Genomic DNA, 27,552 nt, shown 5'->3' on the forward strand with positions numbered 1-27,552 from the left:
TCAGAGGTCATGTGACTTTTACAGCAGTTCCGGGAACGCAGCCCAATTGCCTTCAAAGACACTGCTTCCCCTGACCAGGCCCACGAGCCCCATGCCTACTGCCACCTCATCTGGGTTAGGACTTCAACACACGGATGGGGGCACAAACGTTCGGGGCACAAACGTTCGGGGCACAGCAGATGACATGCAGCTGTGTCTCAACAGAGCCATCACCACAACAGTGCAGGGAGCCCCCTAACCTCCATCTGTAGGTGACACACGCAACGTGGACGAAAGTCGTGCATGGGAAGAATCCAGAAGGGCGCTGTGCGTTAGTCCCTGGGTGACGCAGGCTGTGGACTGGGAGGGCCCGAGGGAAGTGTCTGGGTGGACAGAAACACGTCACATCTCGTCTACGTAGCGACTGCAGACATGTGAGCAAGTGAAATTCAGCAGACTGGACTTTTTCAGCTGATGGAAACAATATTAGTATCTGTTCGAAACTTCACTGGCCGGGGTGGAGGCCTGTGGGGAAGGGGGCTCAGAGGAGCCTGGCTGGTGTCTGGTCAGGGAGGAAGGCTTGAGGGCAGGAGCAATGCTGCGTCCACCCTGGTCACTCTTGGGTGCCCGAGAGCCCAAGCGTCAGACCCCAGGCTCCAGGAGAGGGCTCAGCGGGAGACCGATGGGCACCCCACCCCAGGCTGCCTGGCCCCTTTCCTGCAGGCCCAGCAAGCTGGCCCCAGGTTGGCCGGTCGATTGCTTGCAGGGTAAACTAACAACAGGGGTTCCACCTCAGCAGCGGCTCTGCCCACGGGGTGTGTGGCTTGACTGCAAGCCTTGAGCTGACGGGACTGATGCTGCCTTGCACACCAAGGCCTGGGACGGTGAACCCTCCTCCCAGGGTGTAAGAGGCCCTCAGTCCAGCCAAAGGTCCCCAACTCTCTCCCCACCTCTTCGCCTGGCTGACTGTAATTTTCCCTCGTCCTTCCAGTCTCATCTAGTTGTCATCACCTCCAGGAAGTCTTTGCTTTCACCATTAGTGGGGGTTCACTGCCTCCCGCGACCCCACTGACCCTGCAGCTCCCTCAGACTCCTTAGTGAGGGTCTGCTGCTGTGGCCGGACCCCACTCACGGATAAGCCCCTGCAGTCAGGGGCAACATTTGTCTTGCCCACAACCACATCTCTAGGCCAGGCACAAAGTGTATGCCCCAGAAGCAGTAGCGGATGGACTGCTAACAGCCTGTATCCACTTTATCGTGTGGGAAGACTGAGGCTGCTTTTCATCCACCAAACGTCCAAAAGTGAGGGACGGGAGTGGGGGATGAAACCATTGATTTTCCTCCGGGACACGCGCCATGCTGCAGAACAGACGTGGCGGATGCAGGCTGACCCGCCACAACTCGCTGCCCCGCTGAGAACACACGAGAATAGTCGGTATATGGAAACAGTGGCCCATCGAACCAGTGGGCTTTTAATACATTGTGTTGAGAAAGGACAGAGCCGTCTGAAAAAAGGCCAGGTTGGACGCCCTGCCTCACAGTCTGCAAACACTGCAGATCAACGTCTCGCTCGATGCCAGAAGTCAGAAAGCACTGGAAGGAAAATCAAAGGGCGGCAGAGAGAAGCACGGACACCACCCCACCAGCAGCCACAGCAGAGGGTCCAGGGCCAGTGACAAGCAGGAAGACGTACTTCTGCATCCTGCAGAAGAAGCTCCTTCAAATCATTTTTTCAAAGAAGCAACTCAACAGAAAAACAGGCAAAGGGCATGAACGAAAAGATGACACAGTAGCAAACAAACGCCCTGAACCTCACTCGAGTGAGAAAAAGGCAACGAAACCACAGCAAGGCCCCATTCTGGGACCAGCCTGAGCGGTAAACTCCAAAAGTCAGTGAAAATCAAACCTGCCTCTGCCCTCCGAGTGAGGTCGCCCCTCTGGGAAATGGCCCCACAGACACAGCGCACACGCACGAGGACAGCCTCTCTGCCCCAGGATTCCCCACGCCGAGCCCACCTAGGGGAGGAACCTGCAAGCTGAGGTGTTCGCTGCAGCTGTAAGAAGTGGGGGGAGGGCAGAGCCCCGTGGTAGCATGCGTTCTTAGTGGGCACAGGGTCCTGCGCGTCCACTAAAAATACATACATAAATACACGAACCCAATTACCTCTCCCCCCAAGAAAAGAAATGGGGAGGCTCTCTGTACACCAACAAGCAGACGTCTGCAGGGCCGGGGGGCCGGCACAGCTTCCCACGACTCCTGTATGTTTGTACCATGTGCATTTACCACACTCACTACCTACGATAAATACATTTTTTTAATTAGGAAAAGTCATGGTTTCAGAATTCTGTTCCTGAGACCAATAGAGAAGCCAGCGCCGAAACCCCCCCCCCACCCCCTGCACCGCACTTTGTATCAGGAGAGCAACGCTGGGTCCCCAGGTGCCATCTAGTTAATCATCCTTAAGAAGAGGCTACAGACTCTTCGTCCAGTGGGGTGGGGGACTATCCCTCCCCTCCCTCTCCTCCTGGGCAGAGTCCACACTCAGGAGGCTGGGGGTGGGGCGTTGGGAGGCCCCCTCTGTGATCTAGCCCCAGATGCAGCTTCCAGCTCGGGGCCACTGGCCGGCCTGCGTGGGGGAGCGGTGGTGTCCACGGCGGGGCAGCCAGGAGGAGCACTGTGTGGTGAGGGGGGGCTCAGGCTGTGGGGGTGCCTGGGAGCGGCAGAGGCCTTCTCAGGGACCCTAGATCGAGGGAACACCATTCACGTACCCGGGCTTGTGGCTTTACGGAGGGCTGTTCGTTTCCAGGGGCGTCAGGCAGAACTAAAAGGGGCCATCTTACCCCTTTCTGCAGGCTGTCAGGGCCGATCACTCCCCTGCTGAGCTGTGTAAATAAATACTTTATATAAATGCTCCTTAAACGTTTGGTCAGCACAGGTATGGCCTTGTGTTTAGGGTGCGTTCAATGTTGAGCATAAACATTTAAAACCCCCGCTTCTCCTCCTTGGAACAAAACTGCCCACTGCAGGGCTCCCCTCTTTAATTTTGATTTTTGCGTTTGCCTCTTTTGTTTTGAAAGGGTAACACACTCACAGAGTTCAATGATCAAGACGGTTTTAAACAGTACGCGTGGGAGTTTCTCCCTCCCCCGAAGAATGACCACAAACGCTGAGGCGGCAAGACCACGCCGGTCCTCAGGTCAGGGTCCAGGTGGGTGGCTGGCCCTCCCAGGGCCCCACAGGCTCCGCCTGAGGCCACACTGCCCTGCCGAGCCTGTGTGGACCCCTCACACAGCCCCACAGCCCCGGCCGGAGGAAGTTCTCACTTAAGGGCGTGGACAATTCGATGGGCCCACCCTGGTCTCATGGGCCAGGTGGCGCAGCACGGGCGCAGGTTCCGGGAACGAGGGGCACCTTTAGGGGCCGTCCTGCCTCCACAGGATGCCGGAGAGCTCTCCCCACCTCTCCCTCCTGCCTCGGTCAGGCGGCCACAGTCGTACACTTGGGTTTTTGTTTTTTTAATTTTGTTGCGGGGTAGCTAGTTGGATCTATTTGTTTACTTTTTAATGGAGTACTAGGGATGGAGCCCAGGCCCTCACGCCTGCCAGGCATGAATGAGTGGGAACAAACCTAGCTAAAGAGCTCTGCACAGCAAAAGAAACGGTCCGCAAAGTGGAAAAGAAACCAACAGGACGGGGGAAATACTTGCAAATCATCTATCTGATAAGGGGTTAATACCGTAAATATATGAGAAACTCATACAATTCAATAGCAAAAAACCCAAGTAACTGGATTAAAAAGTGGGCAGAGGACCTGACTAGACATTTCCCAAAGAAGACGCACAGATGGCCAACGGGTACACGGAAACATGCTCAGTATCACTAACCATCAGGGAGATGCAAGTCAAAACCACAATGAGCTACCACCTCACACCTGTCAGAATGACTGTCATCAAAAGGACAAGAAGGAAGCTGACGCAGTCACTATGGAAAACAGTACGGAGGCTCAGGAAATTAAGAGCAGCTGCCATATGACCCAGCAACCCCTCTTCAGGGTTTTTATCCTAAGGAAATGAGCCACTCTCGGAGAAGCACCTGCACGCAGTGCTCGCAGCAGCCAAGCCGTGGAAGCAGCCTCGGCGCCCACCGACGGTGGGCCAAGCGGGCGCCACACGCCCACAGAGAAACAGCACTCAGCCATAAAAAAGAAAGACATCCGGTCCCTTGTGAGACCATGGGTGAGCTGAGAGGGCATTATGCTGAGTGAAACAAGCCAGACGGGAAAAGACTCTCAGTTCTCACCGTGCGATCTCAATCATATGTGGCATCTGTGAAGCCAAACTCACAGAAGCAGACAGTGCAGTGCGGTTGCCAGGGGCTGGGGGAGGGGACGTGGGGAGATGCCGGGCCGGTGCCACCGATCTCCAGCTGTAAGTTCTGCAATCTAACGCACAGCTCGGGGACCACAGCTAACAATGCCGTGTGCAGAGCTGGAAGTGGCTGGGAGTAGATGTGAAGTGTGGTAACTGTCTCCCAGTGTGTAAGTGTAGCACATCGCTCACCCTAACCTGATACAACGAGACCCGTCAGCAACGCTGGGGAAGACGCCGGCACGTTGGCAGGCTCGCCGTCAGCGCTGAACCAAACTCTGAGCCTTGTTGGGGCGCCCTCTAGTGGAAGCCAGAGTCATGTCACGTCTCATTTTGTGCCGCGTTGAGGGGGGTGGGGGCGTGTATGGAGCTCCTGAGTCCCGCCCTGGATCCTGGGAGGTGGCTGCCTCCCAGTACCCGCAGGGGTCGGGGAGAGCTGGACAGAACTAATCCACATCACAGCTCTGCATGTCCGGGTTGAGAAAATACTTTATGGACTCCTTCCACTGAAAACAATGAAATACTTCAGAAATTTGAAAAATAAAACAGAAAGCAGATGCTCCTCAACGCCTGTGACACACCAAATCCCAGGGTGGCTTCTCTGTTCCCAGCCTCGCCACCTCCTCGGAGCTGCCGTGCAAAGGACCACAGACGGGGGCTTGAAACAACAGAAGTTTGCCCTCTTACAGTCCAAAGTTAAGGTGCCGCCCGGGCGGTGCTCCCACTGGAGGCTGGGGGAGGGTCACCTCCGCGATTCTCAGCTGGGGCTGCACGATCCGGTCACTGGCTCTTTCCTCCTCTTACAAGGACCGCAGACCTCAGATTTGGGGCCTATCCTCATGGCCTCAGCTGATCTTGGTCACATCTGCACAGACCCTATTTCCAGATAAGGCCCCACTCCCAGGGGCCAGGGCCAGAACTGGAACACAACTCGACCCATAGTGACGGGGACAGCACTCGCTGGCCTCCTCCCCAGAGGCAGACGGGGGGTGTCAGTGACAGGAGATCAGGACGAAGAAGCTGGTAGAAACCCGGGGCTTTCTGAATAGAGAGCATGAAGCCGCACCCTCTGCCTCTTCCGGAGTGAAGAGCTGAGGTTCCGTGAGGCCCATAATTGAGAAAAACCAAGGTTGGCACATGGCAGTGGTGGGGTGGGGGGTACAGCACCACATGTGGGCACTGCCCAGGCCTCAAACCCCAACCACAAGAGGCAGGAGATGCCGTGGACCTGGTCTGGGGTGACACCAGGGTCGGGTAGGAGGTGGGCTCCTCGCTGGGACCACCTGAGCCTGCTGCTGACCAGCTGCCCCTACTCAGGGCCCCAGACATTCAGGAGCCTCCACAAAGCACCAGGCAGAAGGGCCTGGGAGTAGAGAGGCTGCCTAGGGGCACGGCCACCATCCATCCGGTGTTGATTCCCATCTGGCTCTGCTGTCCAGCTGAGGAGTCAGAAGGACTAGACGCCAAGGCTCGGGGGAGAGGATCTGGTAGGGGTGGGCCGGAGGCCAGGGCCAGGCTGTGGCTTGTGGTATGTAAGTGAACGTGCACGGACATCTGCTCACCCGCCTTCACCACCCAGGACAGATGCCCCCACCCCTCCTGCCCCGTCCTCGAATGTCACATGAACGGAACCTCACCATGTAGATCCCCTCCTGTCTGCCCCTCCTCCTGATCTTGCTGAGGGTCTCAGGAGCCCTTTGGCCTAATTTCCCCCTCGGGCCGTTGTGTGATTTTCCATAATACACTGGTCTGTTCCCCTGTTGGCGACTGTCTGAGTGGCTGCATGTGTCTATTTGTTCCCCAGGTGTGGACCCAGGGCCGAGTGTCCAGGTCTGCTCTGCAAGGTTCAGCCCCAGCACACAGGGGTCCCAGGTGCACTTCACGGACCCTGGATGAGGTCAGGCTGTGGTGCAAGCACCCCATGCCTGACTCACATTCCTCTGGTGGCACCTGGTCACGGCCCCAGGCCCCCCGTGTTCTCTGCCTCCCCAGGAGACTCTGGTGCCCCAGCTGGTGTGGAGGCTGGGCTTCAGAGGAGAGCTGAGTCATGCACAGTGGCTGCACATTTTCTGAAAATGAACCTGAGGCCAGGCAGGCTTATCACTTCACATCGGAGACCCTGAGGCTGGGCAACCATACAGAGGGTCCAGCCTAACACCTGCTTCCTCCCACTTAAAACAAAATGGGGTGTCAGTGCTCCCCCTCCCTGGGAGGCCGCCAGATTGACGTAGGTGAGGACACTGTGCACTGGCACTGCCCCCGCTGTCCACCTCCTGCCCGGCTGCACGGCTTCCCTCCTGTCGATGTTTCGACGCCATGCCCGGCGCTCAGTGCCCATCCACCGTGAAGCTGTACGCAGTCGGCTGGGCTGGCCGGGAGCAGGCGCCCTTATCCCCCGGAGCCTCCACCAGTTGCTCCAGTCCTGTGTCCAGTAGCTGGAGCCACGTGGTCAGAGCTTGGGCCGTGAGGGAGGCTCAGACAAGGCCCAGGGTGCAGCCACGGCCTGGCACCTGCCCCAGCCTCAGCCTTGGGGAGCCAGGGACAGGCAGGGGGTCTGCTCCCAGTCCCCTACCTGTCCACCCGACCATGCTGTGGGCCGAGTGGTGCTCTGGTCTTCCTGGGAGCAGCGCCAGCTTTACCGCGCTCCCATCCCGGCCCCTTCCTGCCGAGGCGGCCCCACCGTCTCCGCCTGCCACAGCTGACCTCTCCCCCTGTGCCAGGGGAAGGGAGGTGGCTGGAGCCCAGTGAGAATCTGTTTGCGTTTTGACAGCTTCCCAAGGTGGGTGTGGGCTGGGGACACACAGGCCGCTGTGGCTGCTGCGCCGCTGAGCAGGGACCTCCCAGGGCCTGTCTGTGGCGCTGGACTTCCCACGGCGCCCCAAAGCGGGGCCCATTGTGCGTCGCCGGGCAGCAGGCCGCAGGGCCAGGTGGAAGCAGAAGACAGCTGGGCTCACTAGAACTGGTGGCTCATGACACATGGACTCAGAGCCACTGAAAGGGCTGGAGGAGGCATCACGTGACTGGGGACAGAGCTTACGTGGGAGGGCACTTCCAAGCCATCAAAGGGAGGCTGACAGAGAAGTCCCTGATGTGGAATGACCACACGGTGCCCCGAGGCTGTGAGGAGTGGGGGCCGGCAGGGTGCCTCTGTGGTGCCCCTCTCACCGCTGCCACGGGGCTGCCCACTCCCCCCCGTCTTGTTGGGGAGCTCCCCCAGGCTCAGCCAAGGCCCCTTTTGCCTCCAACACAGCGTCCTGGGCAGGCTGTGGAGCCACCTGCACGCGGGGTCACGGTGCCTCCTCGCGCAGTTGAGAGAGTCGAGGGCCCCAGTGGGCGTGAAGCACGTGGGCAAAAATCCCCATCGGGCACCCTCGCCCCAAGGACAGTTTCCTCCCTCACAAAGCAGGTGTGTGAGTGTCACACAGAACTCTGGAGGGGAGTGTGGCAAAGTGCTCACCCGTGGACATGCTGGTGGGTTTTCATAGTTTTTGCTAATTTACATTTTCTAATTTTTCTACAAAGAACACAAATTGGGGGAGGGCAGAGCTCAGTGGCAGAGCACATGCTTGGCATGCACAGGGTCCTGGGTTCAATCCCCAGTGCCTCCATTTAAATAAATAAATAAACCGAATTACCTCCCCCTCAAAAACATCAAAGAACACAAAATGCTTCTGTGAGAAACAAGTTTCCTCCCGCTGCTTGCTCTCCACAGCAGAGGAAAGGCCATCTGGGGGCCGAGCTGCCTGTTCTGCTCCCTCAGCGCACGGCTGACACCCAGGAGGCTGGGGGTGGGGGCCCTGGCCCCGACCCCGGGTCCCCACAGAGGGAGGCCGCCGGCCAGCCTCAGGGGGCACTTCACAGTCAGGGGCGGAGCTTTGGAACAACCGTCACTCAGGTGGAGGGAGGCCGCCTGGCTCCCTTGGGAAGCTAGTATTTCTTTACCAAACAGGTGTTTTGAGCCAGGCCCTGTGGATGCCCCATCCAGTCCTTACGAGAGGCTGTCAGTCATCTGCTGCTGCAGAGAAATCACACCAAAACTCAGCGGCTTAGAGCAGCAAAAAACAAGGATGAGCTCACAGCCTTTCTGGGCTCAGGGAAACAGCAAAGGATTGTAGTGGTCCTAGCCAGGTCTCTCTGAAAGTGCAGGAAGGCGTCATGGGGCTGGAGAGCCCCTCTACAGACAGCTGGTTTGCTGGGCCCAGAGACCACGGCCTGGCCTTGGATTCAAGGAGAAGCAGCATCCAGCCCGCCTCTCGAGGGGAGGGGCAGCCTAGGCTTTTAGGGCCAGTATTTAAAGCCACCACGCACCCTGTGACAGCAGAGGCTGAGGAGGGTTTTCCATTGAGAGCTGAGGCCACGTGCCCAGCCTGACTCTGGCCTAGTGCTTGAGCCACTGACCACCGCAGGCTTTTGCAAATCCCAAACCCAGCTTCCGAACAGGGGGCTGCTCTGAGTAGTGTGCTGGGGGCGACTTCAGAGGAGCACGTCAGCCCTAGGAGCTCCCGCAGAGTTCCCTGGCCACGGCACACTTTCTCGGTCTGCTGGCTGAGAACCCCATGTGTGCTGCTGTTCTGAGCAAATGAGGCTCCCACTCCAGGAGGGGCAGCGCTGAAGAGCTGGGAACCATCGGTCTCATCTGCAGGTGCCATGCCAGGTGCCACGCCAGCTGCCAGCGTTTTTGACCACCCGGTCCTGGGGTTCACTTCCTGGGGTTCCAGAGCCCTTGATGGAGGCCCGTGCACTGAAAGGTGTATATCCAGGAATTACACGGGGCTGGCAGGCCCTGCTTCTGCCACTGGCCAGCTGTGTGACCCTGGGCAAGCCCCTGAACTGTTCGGAGCCCTGCTTTACTTCTCTGTGGAGTAGGAGCATTGGCTATCCTTCTGGTCCAGACTCTGGGTGACAAGAGACAGAACCCCCCTCCCCAAGTTGGTCTGAGCAGACAGGGGGTTTATGGCTCCCTTAACAGGACGTTTGGCTGAGGAGCTGGATCCACGTCACCCCAGCACCATTTCTCTGTCCACTTCCTCTGCGCCCCCTCTTCCTCAGGTGGGCCCTGCCCATGTGGTGGCAGGGGTCACCAGCTCTCCTGGCTCCAATCCCACCAGCTCTCCTGGCTCCAATCCCACCAGCTTAGCAACCCCAGGAAAAGTGCCAGGACCAAGTCTCACTGGCTGGTCGGGGTGACTGTCCACCTGAGCCCAGGGGACAGCACGCTCACTAATTGGCCAGGTCTGGGTCACGTGTACACCCTGGGCTCTGGACAGTGGTCCAGACCCACAAAATACATGGACTGAGCGATGGGGCCCCTAAGGAAGTATGGCTGTGCCACAAAGGAGGTGGGTGGGCAGAAGCAGTTAGTATCCACCTGAACCACCCCTGGGGCGGTAATCGCTTTGTTACATTACTGCCTCTAGGCAGAGTCGGCTGCCTTGGTCGCAGTCACTGTGTCTTTACAGCGGAGCTCACCCCTGCAGGCACCCAGAAACCGTCCAAGGTGGTGCAGCCACACCTGTCTCGATGGCTGGGTCGCTGGTGACACTTGCCCTCCCCGCTCGGGACCCACCCCACCCCCCACCCCATGGCCCTGCCGCCTCCCAGATGTGGACAGAGACGATGCCTCTCTGGTGTCCTCTCCATCCCTAAAGAGACCAGTATCAGCCCTTCCAGAATTCAGTGGTAGCCAGGTTACCATGGCAATACCCATTATCCCTGCTTAACAGGAGATAAATCAGGAGCTAAAAATAGGCCCCCAGAGTGGACGGAGGGATGGATGGATGCACGCCTGCCCGTGCAGATCCTGGGCGGCGGTCATGGGAGGCTGCTTCTGGCCCTTCCTGGGGTCAAGCACCAACACCCCCACCGCACCCTTTCATTCCTGGGAGGGCCCTTGGCTCAGTCCAGGAAGAACGCGGTCAACCTGACAAGACGCTCCCCCGCCCTGGGCACCGCCCCTCCCGTGAGTGCAGTCCTCTGCTGAGGCTGGGGGGCAATAAAGGCACAACACTTCTTCAAGCACCAGATGACACTGTATTTTGCCTAAATGCCCCCAGCCCTGCAGACCCACAGACACGGTGGGGAGAGCAGCTGGGGGGCAGCTGGGACAAGGAGGGATCTGGCTACAGGGACAGGAGTCGGGGGCCCAGGTTATCCCAGAGATGGGGGTGCTGCCTGCTGACCCACCCCCATGAGGACCAGATGCAAAGCAGGAATCCCCCAATCCCCCTTCCGCGCCCCCAGGACCCCTCCCACCCGCCTGGCTGGGGCAGAGCAGGTGTGCCAGCTGGGGGCTACCCACCTTTCAGTACTGGGGCCTGGAGGTTGGCCCACCAGGCAGCAGGGTCACAGGAGACGAGGTGGGCCTGGCCTGGGGAACAGGGGGCCTCCAGGAAGTCAGGGTCAAGGATGCTGGAGACGGAGCCTGGGAACACAGTCCTGGCCGCGCCCCGGGCGCCCTCAGGGTGTGGAGCCCAGGCTGGCCTCTCAAGCGTAGGCGCTGCAGTCCCTGGGTGCAGATCCCCGTGGCTGTACTACTCCACCACCTGTCTGGGCACCTCGGCTAGCACACTGTTAGCCAGCGCTGAGGGGGCTGCCTGCAGGGCCGGGGCTGGGGGTGCACTGAGTGTCTCCAGCCGGGGCCTCCCCGTCCTCTGTCGTCCACCCCTCCACCCCCATGGCTCACACCTCTTGCCCCCTCCTAGAGCCAGGTTCACACTACGGTCTCCATCCTCTAGTGGTCCTGCCCTAGCTTGTGACCACAAACAAGAATTCAGCTGGTGGCCAGATGGGCCTGTTCACGGCACTGCTGGGCAAAATGGGACCACAGTGACTATGGCAGCCAGACGCAGCTGGCACTTTGGGAGGCCCCTCAGGGCTCCTCTGGGTGGGTGTGACCCTGCTCTGGGCAGCGGGTGGAGGCAGGGAGGGAGGGCAGGTCCCGGGGCCCAGGCCCCGCGTGGACGCTGTAAGTGGGCCCCACACCCTGCATATCTCACTGTGTCACAGATGTTTGGAAGCCACTGGAGAGCCTGCATGTGGAGGTGCACTGCCCTCTGTGGTGTCAGCCTGAGGTTCTCATGACGCAAAGGTTTGCAGGGGCTGAGGCTGCTGAGGGCAGGCAGGAAGGCGCCCATCTCTCCCCGGCACTGCCTGAGGCCTGGCCCTCCGCCCTGGCCCCAATGGGAAGCACTCACGTGCCTGAACTCCTGGAAGGGCACGAACTGCACAATGTCCCGCAGGGCAGGCTCGCCCCGGGGGGAGCGCAGGACATCGCCATCCCCATCCAGGAGCTGCGTGTTGGTGAAGTCGGTGTTGCCCACCCCCAAGATGAGGATGGGCATGGGCAGGTGGGAGGTGCGCACCGTGGCCTCCCATGTGTCCACAATGTTGGTCACCACGCCATCCGTCGGGATCAGCAGAACATGGTGTTGCTGGGGACACAGGGCAGAGGGGCTGTGGAGACCTTCAGGGCAGCTGCACCTCCCCCGTCAAACCCCAAGTCCACCGACCAGCTCTTCTCCCCGAGATGGCCAGGGGAGACCACAGACGTCCCTCAACCCACGGTTTCCAAGCTGCTCCAGGAGCTTTTTTGTGGAGCCTAAGTATTCGCGTGACCACGCTGATCTGGGAGCACCCCCCAAGGGGGCACGTTTGCCTGCCTCCGCCCTGCCTCTGACCCGAGGATGCCAGAAAGCCCACATCTTACAGACGGGACCCCAAGGCCCAGGGACCCAGGCTGACCCAGGTCTGAGGCCAGAGGAGGAGGGGTGGGGCCTGGGGTGGGAAGGGGCCCCCACACTCTGAAGAGACACTGAGATTCAAGGAATGGGCTTTGGCGAAGACACACCCTGGTCTAGCCTGGCCAGGTGCCCAGTGCATCTGCCAAGAAGACAGACTGGGACTTGCTTCAAATAAAAGTCAATTGCCAGGGTTAAAAAGACAAAACCTCTCAGTAGTCATTACTAAACACCTGAACGAGAGAAAACACACAGGAGAAGAAAGGCTCACTCTGCACCTGCAGCCCTAGAAGGGGGCTGTCCACCAGCTGGCCCAGCCCGGCCAAGTGGGCACCCAGCACTGCACCATCTCTCCAGGGAGGGAGCCCACAGATAGCCCAGCAGGCTGCCCTCTCTGAGCCCCCGACCCGAGGGTGGGGTGAACAGTCTCCTGACCGGGACTGGAGCTGCCCCACATGCCTCCTCAGCAGAACCCCCAACGCCTGCCTCCCCGAGAGTAGTGCCAGGGCCCATTTAGAGCTCACAGCCCTGTGTCTCCATCACCACCTGGAACGGAAGCTTCACCTGAGCTTGGAAACCATCACAGTTGGGGCCCTGGGAGGCCATGTGCATCAGTGAGATGGGGCGGGGCCTCACCACGGGACAGAGAGATGGTGGGAGGGAATTTCAGGTGAAGGCGTTGGGGGTGGGTCCCGGGACGCTCCCCTAGCGTCTGCCAGCATCAACCCTGCTCCGCTAAGATGGATATCTGAGCACCGACAAGGCAGAGGCAGCCTTGAGCACCTCCTGGAGTCTGGCCCCTCCCAGGGATCAGAGGACAGCGTGGAGGCCACCTGGAGGGCGAGGGCAGCAGACTCCAGTCGCGGGCCCTACTGGACACACACTGGGCTTCTTCAGCCCAGGGACCTCGTGAGGCAAGGCAGGGTCGCAGCTGGAAGGACACGCCCCCCATCAGGGCAAGGCCGTATCTCAACCTCGTTCTAACTGGAAAAGCCATCAGGGCATGGACAGGAACGGTCACCTTTTAGCTGTGAAGATGGCCTGAGGGCTCTATTTTCTCTCTCGAAGAGGCTTATACTGATGTTGGCCAATGAAATTATGTGTCTGGGACTCGCTTTAGAATAAAGCGGGACCACGACTGCTGAATGTGACCCTGACTCCAGACTGGATCCTGAGCCAGAAATAACACTGCGATGGAATTACTACTGGGGCAACTAACGAAGCGGGAGTGTGTTCTACAGATGAAGCGCCGCATCCAAACTGTCACCTGGATCAGCACCTGGGCTGCGGGTGTGTGAGGGACACCGGGCCTGAGGGCGGACGGGCTGGGAGGACAAGAGGCTGCAGCCCAGGCCCCTCTCCCCATGAGGGGCGACCAGAGTCTGGACGGAGCACGGCTGGGAGGAAGAGCCCAGACCAGGAGACCCGGACACGGGCAGGGCAGGTCCTGGGACAATGTGGATGCGTCGGGTGAGACAAGATGGGGGCACCTTCAGTGCTGGGCTGGGGGGTCAGGAGGCCAGCAGGCAGCTCTCAAACGGCTCAGAAAGAAGACATAATAATGTACAATGTGGGGCCGGGAAGCGGGGGAGGGAGGGAGTTGGGGAGGGGAACTGCAAGAAGTGGGTGCCAGGTGGGTCCAGGGGGGGTGTGCTGTTCTTCCATAAACTTGATGTTTTTTTCAAGATAAAAAGCTGGAAGAAAGTAACAGAGCAGCGCAGCACAGCAGCACAGCCAGGCTCACAAAGCACCGTGACAACCAAAGCGGGGCCGGGCTTCAGCACAGCGCTATTCATGCAAATTAAACACATACAAACACAGTAACAACGTTTGTACAACAGAACAGCAAACAGCGTGGATGTCAGCAAATCAGCCTCCAGGGTGAGAATTCACCTGTGCAGAGCTCAGTCCCCGGCGCCCCTCCTCGCTCGGTCCAGCCACACTGGCCTCCTGCTCCCTGCCTCAGGGCCTTTGCACAGGCTGTCCCCTTGGCCTCTGTGACCTCTATGCACCCCCCTCTCACACAGCTGCCCCCACTCCTGCCCTGTTCCCCCAAAGCAGGCAGCACCTCCTGATGCACCTGGTCCCCACTGCGCCCCAGCCCCAGGCACCTACGGAGCCCTCCTGGGTGTGCGGCTCAGCTGTAGCCCTGCGGGCCACCTTGGAGATGATGGGTGCCACATTGGCGGGGCCGTAGAGCTGGACCCCGGGCAGGCAGTTCTGGTAGGCCTCCACCACACCCTGGATGCCTGCGGGGGGAGGAGGGTGAGCCTGGCCCCGCGGCACCCCCACCCGAGGCGCCCCTGTCCGACCTTCACACTCGTCGTCCTTGGGGTTGAAGTTGATGGCAAAGTCATGGGACACCTGGGTGGGCACAGAAAGGACCTGTCAGCTGGCTCCCCCCCAGGAACCCACACCCCCATCTATTTATTGGGAGAGGTAGGTTTGGAGCCCCTGGGGCCACCACGTGTGGAGGGAGTCACCAGGACAGAGGTGGACAGACAGACCAGGGCTGGGCATCACTCCAGCCCTGGAACCAGCAAGACCTGAAGCTTCAGAGTTGCTAGCCAGTCAGTGCCCCACCACCACCAAGTTTTCTGTTTAAGCCAGTTGAATGTCCTTTCTAACTGGAAGATTCTGGGCTAATGTCCCCCGTTCTCCCGACAGGGCCGAAGGGCTGTCTTCGGTCATGAGAGCACTGGTGCTGGGATGTCACAGGTCAGCCCTCTGGTGGAGGGAGGGCCGGTGCCTGCACCTGCTTGTCACCCGCCACACAGCGCCCCATATTTGGGAGGGATCCGGGCTCCAAACCCCAGAGCAGGGAGCCTCTTGTCGCTGGAAGAGAGGTGGCCTCGTCACCCAGGGTCTCTGATTACCCTGGTCGGTGGGGGGCACACTGGGGAGACACTGACAGAACAAGGAGATCAGGCTGACACTTTTGGGGGCCCCAGGCCCCGCCCCAAACTACATGGGGGAACTGAGGTTCAAAGCCATGAAGAAGCCGCCCAGCACACAGGCAGGCAGGGGAGGACCTTGGCCCCCTTCACCCTCAAGGAGCCTCAGTTTATCATCTGTGAAGTGGGACTCGGGTCCTTCCGTGTCTGTGTGAAGGACAAAAGAGGCCACGTGGGTAGGGGTGGCCCTGCCTTGGTCCCTGGGGCTGCTGCAGGCAGAGCCTGGGGAGCAGGGAGGTTGGCGCACCTGTTATAGTCCTGGCAGATCTCGCCCACGGCCACCAGGGCCTGCAGGTACTCATTGGGCTGGAAGGGGTTGATGTAGTGCAGGGAGCAGCTGTTCCGAGGGCCTCCATTGGAGGCGATGAAGTCAATGGCCGCCTGCAGAGGTTCCAGGTGATGAGCCGGGAGTCCCTCCCACTGGGGCTGGGATGGGCACCTGCAGCCACCTCCAACAGGTAAGGGAGGGAAACCGAGGCTCGGCTGCGAGGAAGGCTGGTGGTGAGCCCCAGGGCCCGGCTCTGTGCAGGGCAGGACCAGAGGGGAACAGACCTCCTAGCTGACGTGCCAACCCCAAGGCTCCTGGCTCTCCAGAGGAAGCCAGCGCGCCTCTGTAGGCCCACAGGGAGCCGGGGAGGTCACCCTGGACCTCCCGCAGAGTCCTGGCCCTGCCCATAGCCTGACCAGTGGGGGCGAGGCACTGGGAGGGGCCCAGAGGCGGGACCAGGCAGGTCTTCTCAGCCACCACCCTCCCAGTGCAGGACCTGGGAGGAGAAAGCCTGAGCTGGGGTCCCCTTGAAGCACCCCCTAGTCACTTTCCTCCGGCCTGGAGCACGAAGGCCATGCAGAAGGGCCTCACTGTACCCACGTCCCTGCACATGTCCACACCAGGGTGCTAAGCTGGGCCCTGTGTTACGTTCAGAGTGGGGAGGGCCGTCGGGAGGCCTGGGGTGGCGCCCAGGTGCTGACCACCCCCATCCCACTGGGATGTACTCCAGCTGGCTGCGTGGAGGGGTCTGTGGACTCACCGTGAAGTGGATCTGGCAGCCACCCATGATGCAGTCCAGCGAAGAGCAGACCCTGAAGAACTTCCAGGACGGCTGGCCGAGGCCAGGGCTTCCGGGGCTCCTGGGGCCTGCCCTCCCCCAGGGATATGGGGGCAGGAGCCCAGCAGCCTCCATCCCCTCCCCTCAGGCCCTCAGGCAGCCTGAACACACATCTTCCCCCTCCACCCCTCCTACCTCCACATTCTGGGGACCACCAGACCTCCGGGAGGGGAGCCCTTGAGGGTCCATCGGACAATGGGGGGCCTTGCAGGGAAGGGCTTGCGGCCCCGCTGGGCACTGACTCTCAGCAGTTTGGGCGGAAGCCCCCTCCCCCACCGTGGGCGGGTGGGGAGGGTCTGCAGGCTGCCCTGAGGCCCACCTCCAGGTCTGCCGGGACCACCACCCCAGAGTTCTTGTAATTGCCTCCTCTGCTTGTACTTGGCGTTCACGCAGTCCCGCTGGGCCTGGGGGACAGGGACAGGCAGGGGCCCCACACCACAGTGCCAGTGCCCAGCATCCACCCCAAGGGGCAGGGGAGGCCTGAAAGCCTCGCCCTGGTTTTCCCAACTCTAACAAAGCAAAGGACCGACCAGGGTCCCTACTCTGGCCACCTGGCAGGGCGGTTGTCATTCTGTCCTCAATTTCCTCCTCTAATGCCATCACGACTTCTGCAGCAACGCAGCACAGCCCAGGGCGCCCCTCTGGCCCTGCTGCTGCTCCCCAGCAGCTCACCTGGTCCTCTGCAAAGGCTTTCTGCAACTGCTCCAAGGTGGTGGAGAATTCTCCAATCAAGTCGTGCTTCCTGCGGGAATCATAATCCCAGACGAGGCACTGGGGAGCCCAGGAGCCCTCAGCCCCCTGCCCCTCTGGGGCCCCCAGCCTGGGCAGCCCCTCCCCACCACCCCTCCCCATGAACCCCAACTCCAAGGTGTGATCTGGCAGGACTGGCCCTGCCCCATCACAGACCCCACCCCGGCCCCCAGCCCAGCCCCGCCTCACCCACCTTCAGAGGCCGAGACTCCTCACAGCTGCACAGGCTGCTCAGAGGCACTTTGAAAGGCTGCCACGTGGAACACATCGTTCTCCACCACGTGTGAGCCAGGAGGGGCCAGCGGCCCCGGGGGCTCTGCCTCAGGTTCCAGAGCTTCGTCCTGAGCCTCGCTCCTTCACAACTTCCCCCCGTTCCTGGAACACCTGGACCCCTTTTCCCTTGGTCTTTTTTCATTCAAGTGAATTTATCTCAGAAGGAAATGCTCTCCCTCTGCTGTAACTGCTGTGAATCCAGTTTCAGGGGCAGGTAGTGACAAGGCCCTGCTCAAAGGCAGGTGGCGGTGTGGGGCCGGGGGATGCAGAGGGGCAGCAGTGACAGCTCCCTCCCCGCCCTCCCACGCCCACCCCTGGGTGCTGGGCAGGGACCCCCACCTCTGTCCTGTACACCAGCTGCTCACTCTGAGCGTCACTGAGCAGTTACAGCTCCAGGAAGGGGTCCGGCTTGCTGAAGAAGTCCTGCAGGAGGAGCAGAGGCTTTGCCTGGCAAGGCGGGGAACGCGGCGGTGGGGGAACACCAGGTTCAGCCCCTTCCTGGCTCTGAGGAGGGTCTTCCTCCTCAAGAGCCCCTGAGCCCCCAGGCCTCACCCTCCCTGGCCCCCCAGCACCCCCTCTGTGACTCCGCCCCAGTGTCTGGCTCTGCTTCTCTCTGGCCACATGTTGCGTTCTCCCACCTTCAGCCTCCCTTGGGGGAGGCAGCAGGGATGCCCCACACCAGGTCAGACCCCTGCTCTGTGCCCCACCCCATGTGAGAGCCAACAGAACCAGAACCGAGTTCAGATCCATTTCCTCCTCTGTCTGGATGGGGGACCTCGCTGAGCATGTGTCCCCCTCCCTAAACAGGCGGTTAGGGCCCGCCACAGGGGGCCGCGGGGATTCTGGGTGGGGCCCAGCAGAGACAATGACAGAACAGGCCCTTGACTGCAGCATGGGAGCCTGGCGGCCCCCTTCCCCAACCCCGCGGCTCTGGGAGCTCCTCACTCCACACCCACTAGTTTCCCTGTGGACACAAGTGTAGTCCTGTCTGCACCTCCTTACAGGGAAGAAGCAGTGCTTTTCTCAGGCTGGCCCTGGCCCCCACCTGCCATGGGCCCCCCTCACCTTGTCGTCTAGCTTCCTGGCCCGGAAGGAGAGCTCCACGCAGCCTTTGTTTCCCGAGATGTCCTCGGCAGTCTCCTGGGGGCAGGGAAGCCTCAGCTCCAGGCTGGGCAGGAAGGGCTGACCAGACCCATCATGGGCCCTCAGGCTCCAGACTGCCAACTACCACCCTTCCTGGTCCAGCTGCAACCCATCCTGAGGGAGGTGACTGGACGCCCCAGCAGCCTGGGCCTTCGGGGCAGTGAGGTCAGGCCTGGGTCTGAAGGGGGAAGGCGGGGCCTCACCGTGATGGTGGACTTGCCAGCCTTCCTGCCAAACTTCAGCAACAACACTCGGGTCACCTTCTTCTGAGCCACAATCTGCAAGTCAGAAGAGGCAATGGGGCGGGGGGGGGGGGTCCGCGCCTGCTCTCCTGGGGACCCTAACCCGCCCTCGGTGACCTGACTCCTCAAAACGTACCACTCAGGGCCCCTTGGGGCCTGGATCTGACTAGTCCTCTGTCCTCTCTCCCTCTGCCAGGCATCCTCACCTCCCTGCCTCATGGGCCCTCCCACCTACCACGGTCAGGTGAGAAAACAGGTTCAGAGATGAGGGAGAATGCCAGGGTCCCCTCGGTCAGCACACATGTGACCTGCGGCAAAAGCAGTGCATCGGCCCTGGGAGCCTCCCAAGCCAGGGCTGGCCTGCGCTGGGCCCTCCGAGGGGTCTCGGCCTCCCCCTCCTCCCACCAGGCTGCAGCCCCTTCAGGCTATAACCCACTAACTGGGCCAAGAGTTGACACAGGGACACCAGAGGGCAGCTCTCAGGCTGGCCTGCAGACCAGACAGAAGCTGACCGCCCCTCATGGCAGCTGCAGGACCAGCGACTGCACTGTGTGTGGGCACTCTAGCCTCTGCATGGCCAGCTCTGACCCTCACCGCCCCGACTGAGCTGAGACAGACGGGAAACAGGACCCCCACCCCCACCCCAGTCTGCCTGGCTGACGGCTCTGAGCATTCAAGAACGTTTTGTGCAGAAGAGAAACCATCCCAGGTGGGGGAAGCTGAGGCCAAAACGGGCCTCAGGTGGGAGAGCTTGGTGTGAGGTGCGAAGGGTGGGGCCCCACGCCAGGCCCCCGATTCTCTCAGTTGAAGGCTCACTTCTGGGCTCTCCTATGGAGAAATGGGACAGCTGCTTTGATGAATGACCGTGCCTCCTGCAAGCCTGGTTTACTTGCGCCTCAGCTCCCGCTGAGGTGCCGATGTCAACAAGGTCCCCGTTTTCCAGATGAGGAAGTGCAGCCCAGGCAGAGGTCAGGGTCCGTGCTGCACCCCTGGGACTTGAAGTGTCCAAGCCTTTGGCCACTGAGGCGGCCCTACCAGCCCAGACCAGAATGGCTGCCAAGCAGGAGGTCCTGAGGACCTTTCCATAATCTAAAGTGTGCGTGTTTACCCAGACATGTGCGTGTCCACACATGTGTCCGTGTGTGCCGTGCACAGGTCTACGTGTGCAGGCATGCACACACTTGTTTGCACACGGATGTCTGTGCAAGCATGGGCTTTTACATGCCTCTATGCATGTGAGTTTTTTTGAGCAAAGACCAATTTGTATTCCATATTTCCCTTTTATTTATTTTGGAGGGGGAGGTAATTAGGTTTATTTATTTATTTATTCTTAGAGGAGGTACCAGGGATTGAACCCAGGACCTTGTACATGCTTAAGCATGCACTCTACCACTTGAGCTACACCCTCCCCCCAGAAGAAATGCCATATTTCCCTTTTTAAATCTCCACTTCTTCTTGGAGGGGAAAATTATCTTTCACTAACTTCATCTTAACATCATTCAAAAAAAATCCATTTTCATCAATAGACTACACTGAAATGGTTTCCAGAGCGGATGTTAATTAAAGCTGTCACATAAACAGAGTCACATCTTCTCTGAACAAGTCTTATTTCATGCTGGACATGCATATTTCCATGTGTGTCCCTGTATGTGGTCCCCGTCTTCCATGCTCACGAGGGCAGCTGGGGGCCAGGCTGGGTGGACCGCCGCCCTGTGCAGGATTGTGCCCTGCGTGGGTCTTGGTCCTTTTATCTGACAGAAGGCTCTACCCGCCCATCTCCAGCCCAGGCAGCAGCATGGATGAGTCACCCAGACATCATGTTGGGTAAAAGAAATCAGACACAAATGAGAACATCCCATAAGATTCACGGACATGAAATTCTAGGACAGGCAGAGCTATCAGGGCGGGGGTCGTGCTGAGAGGAGCAGGGGAACCTGCAGGTGATGAGAATGTTCCATGTAATCTGGGTGACGGTCAGGTGGACCACCGTCTAAGCTCATCAGTCTCAACCCTCAAGGTCTACACATTTTACTGTGTGTACATTACACCTCAATAAAAAGCAGTGCCCTTGTAGCCCTCACAAGAATTTAACGTGTGACACACGGAGTGTTCAGCACAGAGCCTAGCGCTAAGTAGCCTGGCTGGTGGCGAGAGCAGGCACTCCTGTCACACTGATAATGGAGGAGCTGACGGACGACTGGAGTGGAGGATACAGTGTCCCTCAGGTGGGAGCTGGACCAACAGGCCACGGGGAGAGACACGGGAAGGGCTCCCTTGTGTCATTCAAGTGAAGAAAGCAAGCTACAGAACAGTGTATGCCATTTGTGTTTTCTAATATATAAATATAGAGAAAAGAGCACGCGTTCCTTGGCTCTAGTGAGAAGACGTCTCTGCAGAAGAATGTAATGGCCCTGGAGACAGAGAAGGAGGGAAGCCTTCCATGTGTGCCTATCACACTTTCTGGATTTGGATCCATATTACCCAGTTCAAAATTACATATTTTTAAAAATAACCTTTTTAGGAGAAGGAGCTGTGGAGACAGGCAGCGCTGGGGGTCATGCTGGTACACAGTTGGCATCTATTCATTGTCCCCATGCCACCACTGCCATAGAGCCAGCCCTCAGGACCTGCCCAAGTGCCCATCCTTCCCCCGCCCTCCCAAGGGGATGGGCACTCACCTGCCCCAAGGTGCACTCCACGCCCCCCAGGAAGTTGTCTCCCCGACAGCTCAGGCTACTGGGCCCTTGGGCGTCATAGACCTCAGAGCGCAGCTTCTGCACCTCCTCAAAGCAGTAGCCGAGCGTGAAGGCCTTGGGGAACACCAGGTGCAGGCTGCTCCGGACCACCTCGGTTCTGTCCACCTGCTGGCAGCGCCGGCAGCAGCTCAGGGTCCCCTTCCCCTCCCATATGCCCTCAGGTGGTCCTTGCTTCCAGACTGTGTTGTGGGAAGACCCCACCCCACAAGATGCTGCGAGGCTCCAGGCCGCCCCTGGGGCGTCATTACCCTCCCTCACTCCTCACTCCCCAGGCCACCCACATCGCAGATGGGGAAACAGGCTCAGAAGGGGGAAGGGTGGGGCCCAAGGGCACCCCAAGTCAGGGACAGAGTCGGATTGGAACCCTGGACAGTGAAACCAAAAGCAGGTATCTGTCTCTGGTGGTCCGGAGATGACAAGAGACCGTACACAGTCACGGATCAGAAGGTCGCGGCGCTCCTGGCCTCCGAGCCCCTGGGCTCTTGGGCCCAGACGCGTCCCCCGCCACCGCCCCACCCCGCGTGCCGCCACCCCGCCAGGGGGCGCCAGAGCGCGGGAGGGGCCCGCCGGCGGGGAGAGCCTGGAGCCGCCGCGGGCTCGGGCCCCCGCTCCCCTGCTCACCAGCCCCTTCAGCCCCTGACCTCGGCTCGCGCCCCGATCTCCTGCTCTTTCGAGGTGAAGCCACGCGTCTCGCGTGAGATGTTGACCGAGAAAGCGCTTCGTCCGGCGCGGAGCGCCCGGAGCCGTCGCCGCGACCCGCCCGCGGGGAGGGCTGGGCTGGGCTGGGATGACGAGGGCAGCGGGCCCCGTGGAAGCCCCGCTCCTGCGCAGGCGCCCCGGGCACTCCCAGGACGAGAGGTTTGAGGGGGAGCCCCGTGGCTCAGAGACCCGCCCGCCCAGAGCCAGGTCCCCAACCCTGGCCACACACGCCAGGCTGCCCTGGCCACGCGCCGAGGTCCCTGGGGACCCCGCCAGTCTTCAAGAACAGGAGAAGCGACAGGCTGGGGGGCCCTGCAGATGGGGCGTCCCAGTCTCGGAGATCAAGTCCTCGGCTCCCAGAGAGCTCCGGCCCGGGTCGGCCGCTCCCCTCCGGGCCCTCCCTGCTCCAGGTCCGGGCACCTCCGCCTTGCGAAGGAGGACCCGGCAGAAAAGCCGCGCTCCTGGTTGCCCCTCGGGCGGAGAGGGACCGGCGACCCCAGTCCAACCCCTGCCCCTCCACTCCTTTCTGCCCCTTAGGCAGGCCTCCTGCGGCGCCTCTCTGGCCCCGGAGGCACCCCCCAACCCTGGGTCGCACCCCCCACTCCAGCGCTCCTCTCTCTGCTTGGAGCTCCCTGTGCAGGTCCGCCTCCAGCCCACTCCGGACACCTCCACTGCCACAGCTCCTGGGCACGCACCCCTAGACCCGGTAACCCCACCCGTGACCCTGAGCTCAGCCCCAGCTCCGACGCCGCTGCCTTGGGCCCCATTAGCTTCCCACACCCACCTCGGTCTCTGCATCCCCAGCTCCAGGACACCAGTCCCCACTTGGCACCACCGTCCATCCCTAGGCCTCTTCCCTCTGCACCCCCGCCCTCGCCCCTACCTGCACCCATTGGCTCTGCGACTGCAGCAGCAGCACCACGCTGGGGTCGGGCTGTGAGCGGGTCGCAGGTCGCGGTCCAGCAGGTGCCGGCAGCTGAGCCGCAGTTCCACCTTCGAGGCGCAGGGCGCTGGTACCACCCCGCGGGCCGCCTCCTCCACCGCGCGCTCCGACCTTGCGCTCGTGCTCCCGGCGCTGGCGCTCAGGGACCCGTCTGGGCGCACCAAGGGGCCGCTGTCCGCGAATCCACGCCTTGGCCGCCCGGGGAAATGATGGCCGGGCCAGGCGTGGCCGCGCTTCTCTCCCTGTGCGCCTGCGGGGCACGGGCACACGTGGCTCTGGCGGCAGCCACCACGCGGGGACTGTAGGGGGTGGGGTGTCGGAGAGGGTGAAACAGAGGAGGGGACAGTGGAGAGGGCTAGGGGGGCGGGGAGTGGGCTCCCAGCGGTGGCCTCAGCCCGCACTTTGTCCCTATTCCCCCTCAAGGATGTCCCGGGTTAGCTGGGCTCAAATCTTCAGGGCGGAGAGTTTTGGGGTCCTGGCCATGTGCGCCCTTCCAGACTGTGCAGAGCCCCACAAGCTCCCTGGGTCAGGATCTATTCCCCAGCAGGAGGCTCTGCGCTGCCCTGGGCCTGGTCCAGGGTCCCACACAGGCAGCCCCTGTGGGAGCCAGGGGACAACAGAGGCCCAGTTTAGCACCAGATCCGCACCTCTCTCCGCATCTCTGGGATCCATCTCCAGGCCTTGCTGCATTGGTGAGGCACCAGCTCAGTCAGAAAGCAGGTAGTGGGCACCTCCTGTGTGCTGGGCACCTTGCTGGGCTGGAGACAGGAAGAACCTGTCCGCTCTCCCGAGACCTGTAGTCCCAGAACCAGTACAGCCCCCACCCCCACCCCACCCCCCCAATCCTGGTGTGGAGGGTGTCTGCGGTGAGGTCCAGAGTCTGACCAGACCGATCCTGGGGGCTCTTCCACATCTGTCCCCCACAGGAGATTGGAAGAGGCTGGGGCTCCATTCCGTCCTGAGCTACACTCCTACCCTGGACTACCTGGTCCCAGCAGTGGAAGCAGTACGGAAGAAGGGGTGTTGGTGGAGGCAGAAACCACCTCCAAGCCCAATCTCTTTGCTAGTTTCTGCCTGAAAATAGGGCATAGACCTGGCCAAAAGCCATGGTGCAAGGGCAGCAGGAAGAGGGTTAAGGTGAAGGCGCCCAAGGACCAGGGGAGCAGAGACTAGATCCCAGGTGCAGCCAAGATCTGTGAGCTCTGGAGGCTCCGGGCTGAGCCTCAGCCACCGGCACTCCGGAAGAAGATCCTGGGGTCAGAGGGCCCAGCCACTAGCAGGACAAAGACGTGGCCCGGGCAGAGGTGGGAGGCCAGAGGTTGCACTCCAGCCTCAGCAGAGGAGCTTCCACGGGTGGGAGGGTGAGCGCATCTCTAATGTGCCTGGAAGGCAAAGAACTTGTGCCCAACTTGCGGGAAAGGGAAAGGCCCAGTGGGTCAGTCTTGTGCCCGCTTCCTCCTCCTCACCAAGCCTCCCTGTCATGTCACCCCCTCTTGAAAGCTGGCCCAGATTCCAAAAGCTTCAAAAACCAGTAGTTGAAGAGTCTGCTTCTCTCTGCAGATAGTTACCAGCCTGGAGCCCCTCAGGGATCTCCAGCCCCGGCATCTGTCCCAGCCCTGCTTCCCAGAGCTGGGGGAATCCCAATCTTTAGCCCAGCAACTGTGCACGTGGGCTTGTGGTAGCTTACTGGCTCGCAGGGGCCCCATGCCCGCCCAGAGACAGCTTCCTCTGGACACCAGCTCCACCGGCACCCTAGGCAAGGCCCCTCAGCCTCTCTGAGTTTTAACAGGGATGAGGATGCGAAACCCCAGGAGGGGCGAGGCTCCGGTGGGCATCCAGCCCCACACTGGCACACTCAGCAGCTCCTGGCAAGGCTCAGGGTCATCACGTTGGCCCACCAGGCCTGGGCACTTTCCCCCAGGACCTCTCTCCCACCAGCATGGAGGACGGCTATCTCCACTGGGCACTGTTTGTGCTCCCTGTGATGGTGCTCTCCATGAACCCTCACAACAGCCCTGTTTCATAGATGAGGAAAGGGGCCAACAAAAAGCCCAGCAATTTGCTGAGGCCACCCAGCTGGCCAGTGTAAGTATCAGGCTTAAACCTGGCCTCTGTCCAGCTCTTAACCACCACACGCACAGCACCGGCGAGTAATGTGGCATTTTCACCAAAAGGGCAGAGAGGAAAGAGAATTCCGTTGGGAATTCGAGTCTCTGAGGTCCAAAGATTTACGGACCCACTGAGGTCTCCACCATAGCTTCACAGCAACAGGCCCCCCCACCCCCCGCCTTGTGGGGCGACCCTGGGCTCAGCTCCAGAGCTGACTCTGCAGGAGGGGCCAGCACGGTGGCTAGTGGAGAGAAACTGCAGAGGAAACACTGGATTCCTGTAGCCCTGGTCTTCCCCAGGGCCAGCCATGCGCAGGACCCACCGCCCACCAGCCCACGGAGGCCCCAGGGATGGGAAGGGCCCAGAAGGTGAGGGGGTGGAGCTCAGGCACCCACATGCAGGAAATGTACTGCTGTTATACTCTGCTGTTATTGTGGTGCAGAAAAATGTGTTTTCAACACATATTCCTTGTTTAAAAATTAGAAAATGTAGATAAGCAAGAAAAAAAAATTCTAGCACCCAGAAACACTTAACATTTTGATGTTTATGCCTCCAGCTCCCACGCAATCCGTTTGTATGAATTTTTTTTATTGAAGTAGTCAGTTTACAATGTTGTGTCAATTTCTGGCGTACAGCATAACAGTTCAGTCATACATCTACATACATATATTCGTTTTCATGTTCTTTTTCATTATATACTACAAGATATTGAATATAGTTCCCTGTGCCGTACAGTAGGACTTTGTTGTTTGTATGATTTTTAAAAGTTGTTTCCTACCCTTAGTGCCCTTTTTGCCAGCTTGGGGGACCGTCCTATTCCTTCTCACAGCCGAGTCTGTGGGCCTAGGACCGTGCCTGGCACATAGTAGGTACCCAGTAAATGTTGAAAGAGACCATGGTGCAGTTTCTGTTCTGTAACTTCTTTCCTTTATTCGTAACATCATATGGCCCTCTTCCATAGACTGAGTGTCTGTGTTCCCCCCAGATCTGTCTGCTGAAACCCTAGCCCTCACTGTGACAGCACTGGGGGGCCCCGGGAGGTGCTCGGGTCATAAGCATGGAGCCTTAGTGCCTTTATAAACAGGGCCCTAGACAGCTGCCTGGCCCCCAGCCGCGGGGACAGAGAAGACGCCTTCTCTGAACCAGATGCCGTCTGTTGGAGCCTCCCTCTCTGACTTGCAGCCTCCGGGACTGTGGAATCTCCGTCTGCCGTCTACAAGCCCCACCATCTGCGGCGCTTCTGTTCTGGCAGTCTGAACCCAATGAGCTCCCTCAGGGAATGTAGGTGGGGGGCTGGGAGCTGCAGCCCCCAGGGCCAAATCTGACAGCCCACTTTGTCAATCAAGTTTTACTGGGATTCGGCCATGCCTGGGGCCTGGGCGACCACTTGCTGTCTGAGGCTGATTTCGCTCTGCAAGAGCAGAGTTGAGGAGAGGGTGTAGCTCAGTGGTGGGATGCACACAATCCCCAGTGCCACCACTAGGTAAGTAAAATAACCCTAATGAACCACCCCCAGAAAACCCAAAAAAACTCTTGAGTCTCTGGGACAGACTGTATGGCCCAGAAAGCCTGAAGTACGTACTCTCTGGAGAAGGGTCTGCAGGTCTGCAGCACGAAGGTCCCTGTGGGGCCACCTAACACTCAGTCCTTTCTTGTGTACTTAACCCCATGGCTGTCTCTTTAAGTGCTTCTAGTCACCAATTTTTGGCCCAACAGTGAAGCATCCTTGCTTTCAAGGCACAGTGCTGTGTGCACCAGCTCCCCATCACCAGCCAACTCCTACTTACTCTTCAAAGCCCAGCTGAACTGCTACATCGCCCAATTCAACAAGCGGCCCTGAGCTCCTGGGAATCCACCTGTGGGTCCACGTGTGGCCTCAACAAGTTCTAGGCCGCCCAGTACCTCATCTCCTCACCTGGAAAGTGGGGCCAGGTGCAAAGCCACCCCCAGGCTGTGTGCAAGTGACCTTGCCTTGGCAAGGCTGGGCGTGGGACTCAGAGGTGGGGAAAGGCCACCGCCATACCCTCCCGCCTCGTCCTGTGTCCTGTCTTCAGTGCAGAGCACGCAGGCCTGGCCCAGCCAGCCCTGCAAGGCGTGTGGAAACTAGAAATTGCAATGGGGGAGTAGGGTGGCAGAGGGCTAACAGGATTTTCAAAAAGAGTAATGCCACATCTGGCGGAGCTTTTTATAAGCTGCGCTCTGCCTGTTTCTTTCTTCCTGAAGAAATGTTATTTTATCTCAGAACACCTGCAACCTGTCAGGTCTTCCTGCAGGGTCTGGCTTTTAACTTTAGAAATGAAACAGGTGGGCCTGGAGAGGGGACCGGCTGACCACATGCAGGTCTGCCATCCCAGCTGGGACACAGGACACTGTCCAGCACAGGCTCTCCCTCAACCCGGGGTTTTCCTGACCCATGAGCCCTCCAAGCCCCCTTGCGGAGGCTTGTCCAGGGCACCTGACTACACTGCTTCCCCGGGTAAGTGGACTCTCTGCAC

The 27,552-nt window shown here is 60.0% G+C and overlaps 1 protein-coding gene across 1 annotated transcript; it reads right to left on the reverse strand.

Moving 5' to 3' along the window:
• Positions 1-10,377: 10,377 nt before the first annotated feature.
• CPNE7 (copine 7) lies at positions 10,378-24,654 on the reverse strand. Its single transcript, XM_074349966.1, is given in 18 exon segments — positions 10,378-10,939; positions 11,540-11,776; positions 14,198-14,331; positions 14,395-14,446; positions 14,863-14,917; positions 15,284-15,417; positions 16,065-16,124; positions 16,462-16,504; positions 16,506-16,546; positions 16,815-16,913; positions 17,086-17,164; positions 17,488-17,588; positions 18,231-18,305; positions 18,512-18,586; positions 21,229-21,411; positions 21,948-22,088; positions 22,889-23,247; positions 24,636-24,654. Coding segments are annotated over 18 exon segments (2,190 nt in total). The 3' UTR covers positions 10,378-10,636.
• Positions 24,655-27,552: the final 2,898 nt, after the last annotated feature.

The sequence above is a fragment of the Camelus bactrianus genome, chromosome 21 (genome assembly GCF_048773025.1).
Source record: "Camelus bactrianus isolate YW-2024 breed Bactrian camel chromosome 21, ASM4877302v1, whole genome shotgun sequence".
NCBI classification, from domain to species: Eukaryota; Metazoa; Chordata; class Mammalia; order Artiodactyla; family Camelidae; genus Camelus; species Camelus bactrianus.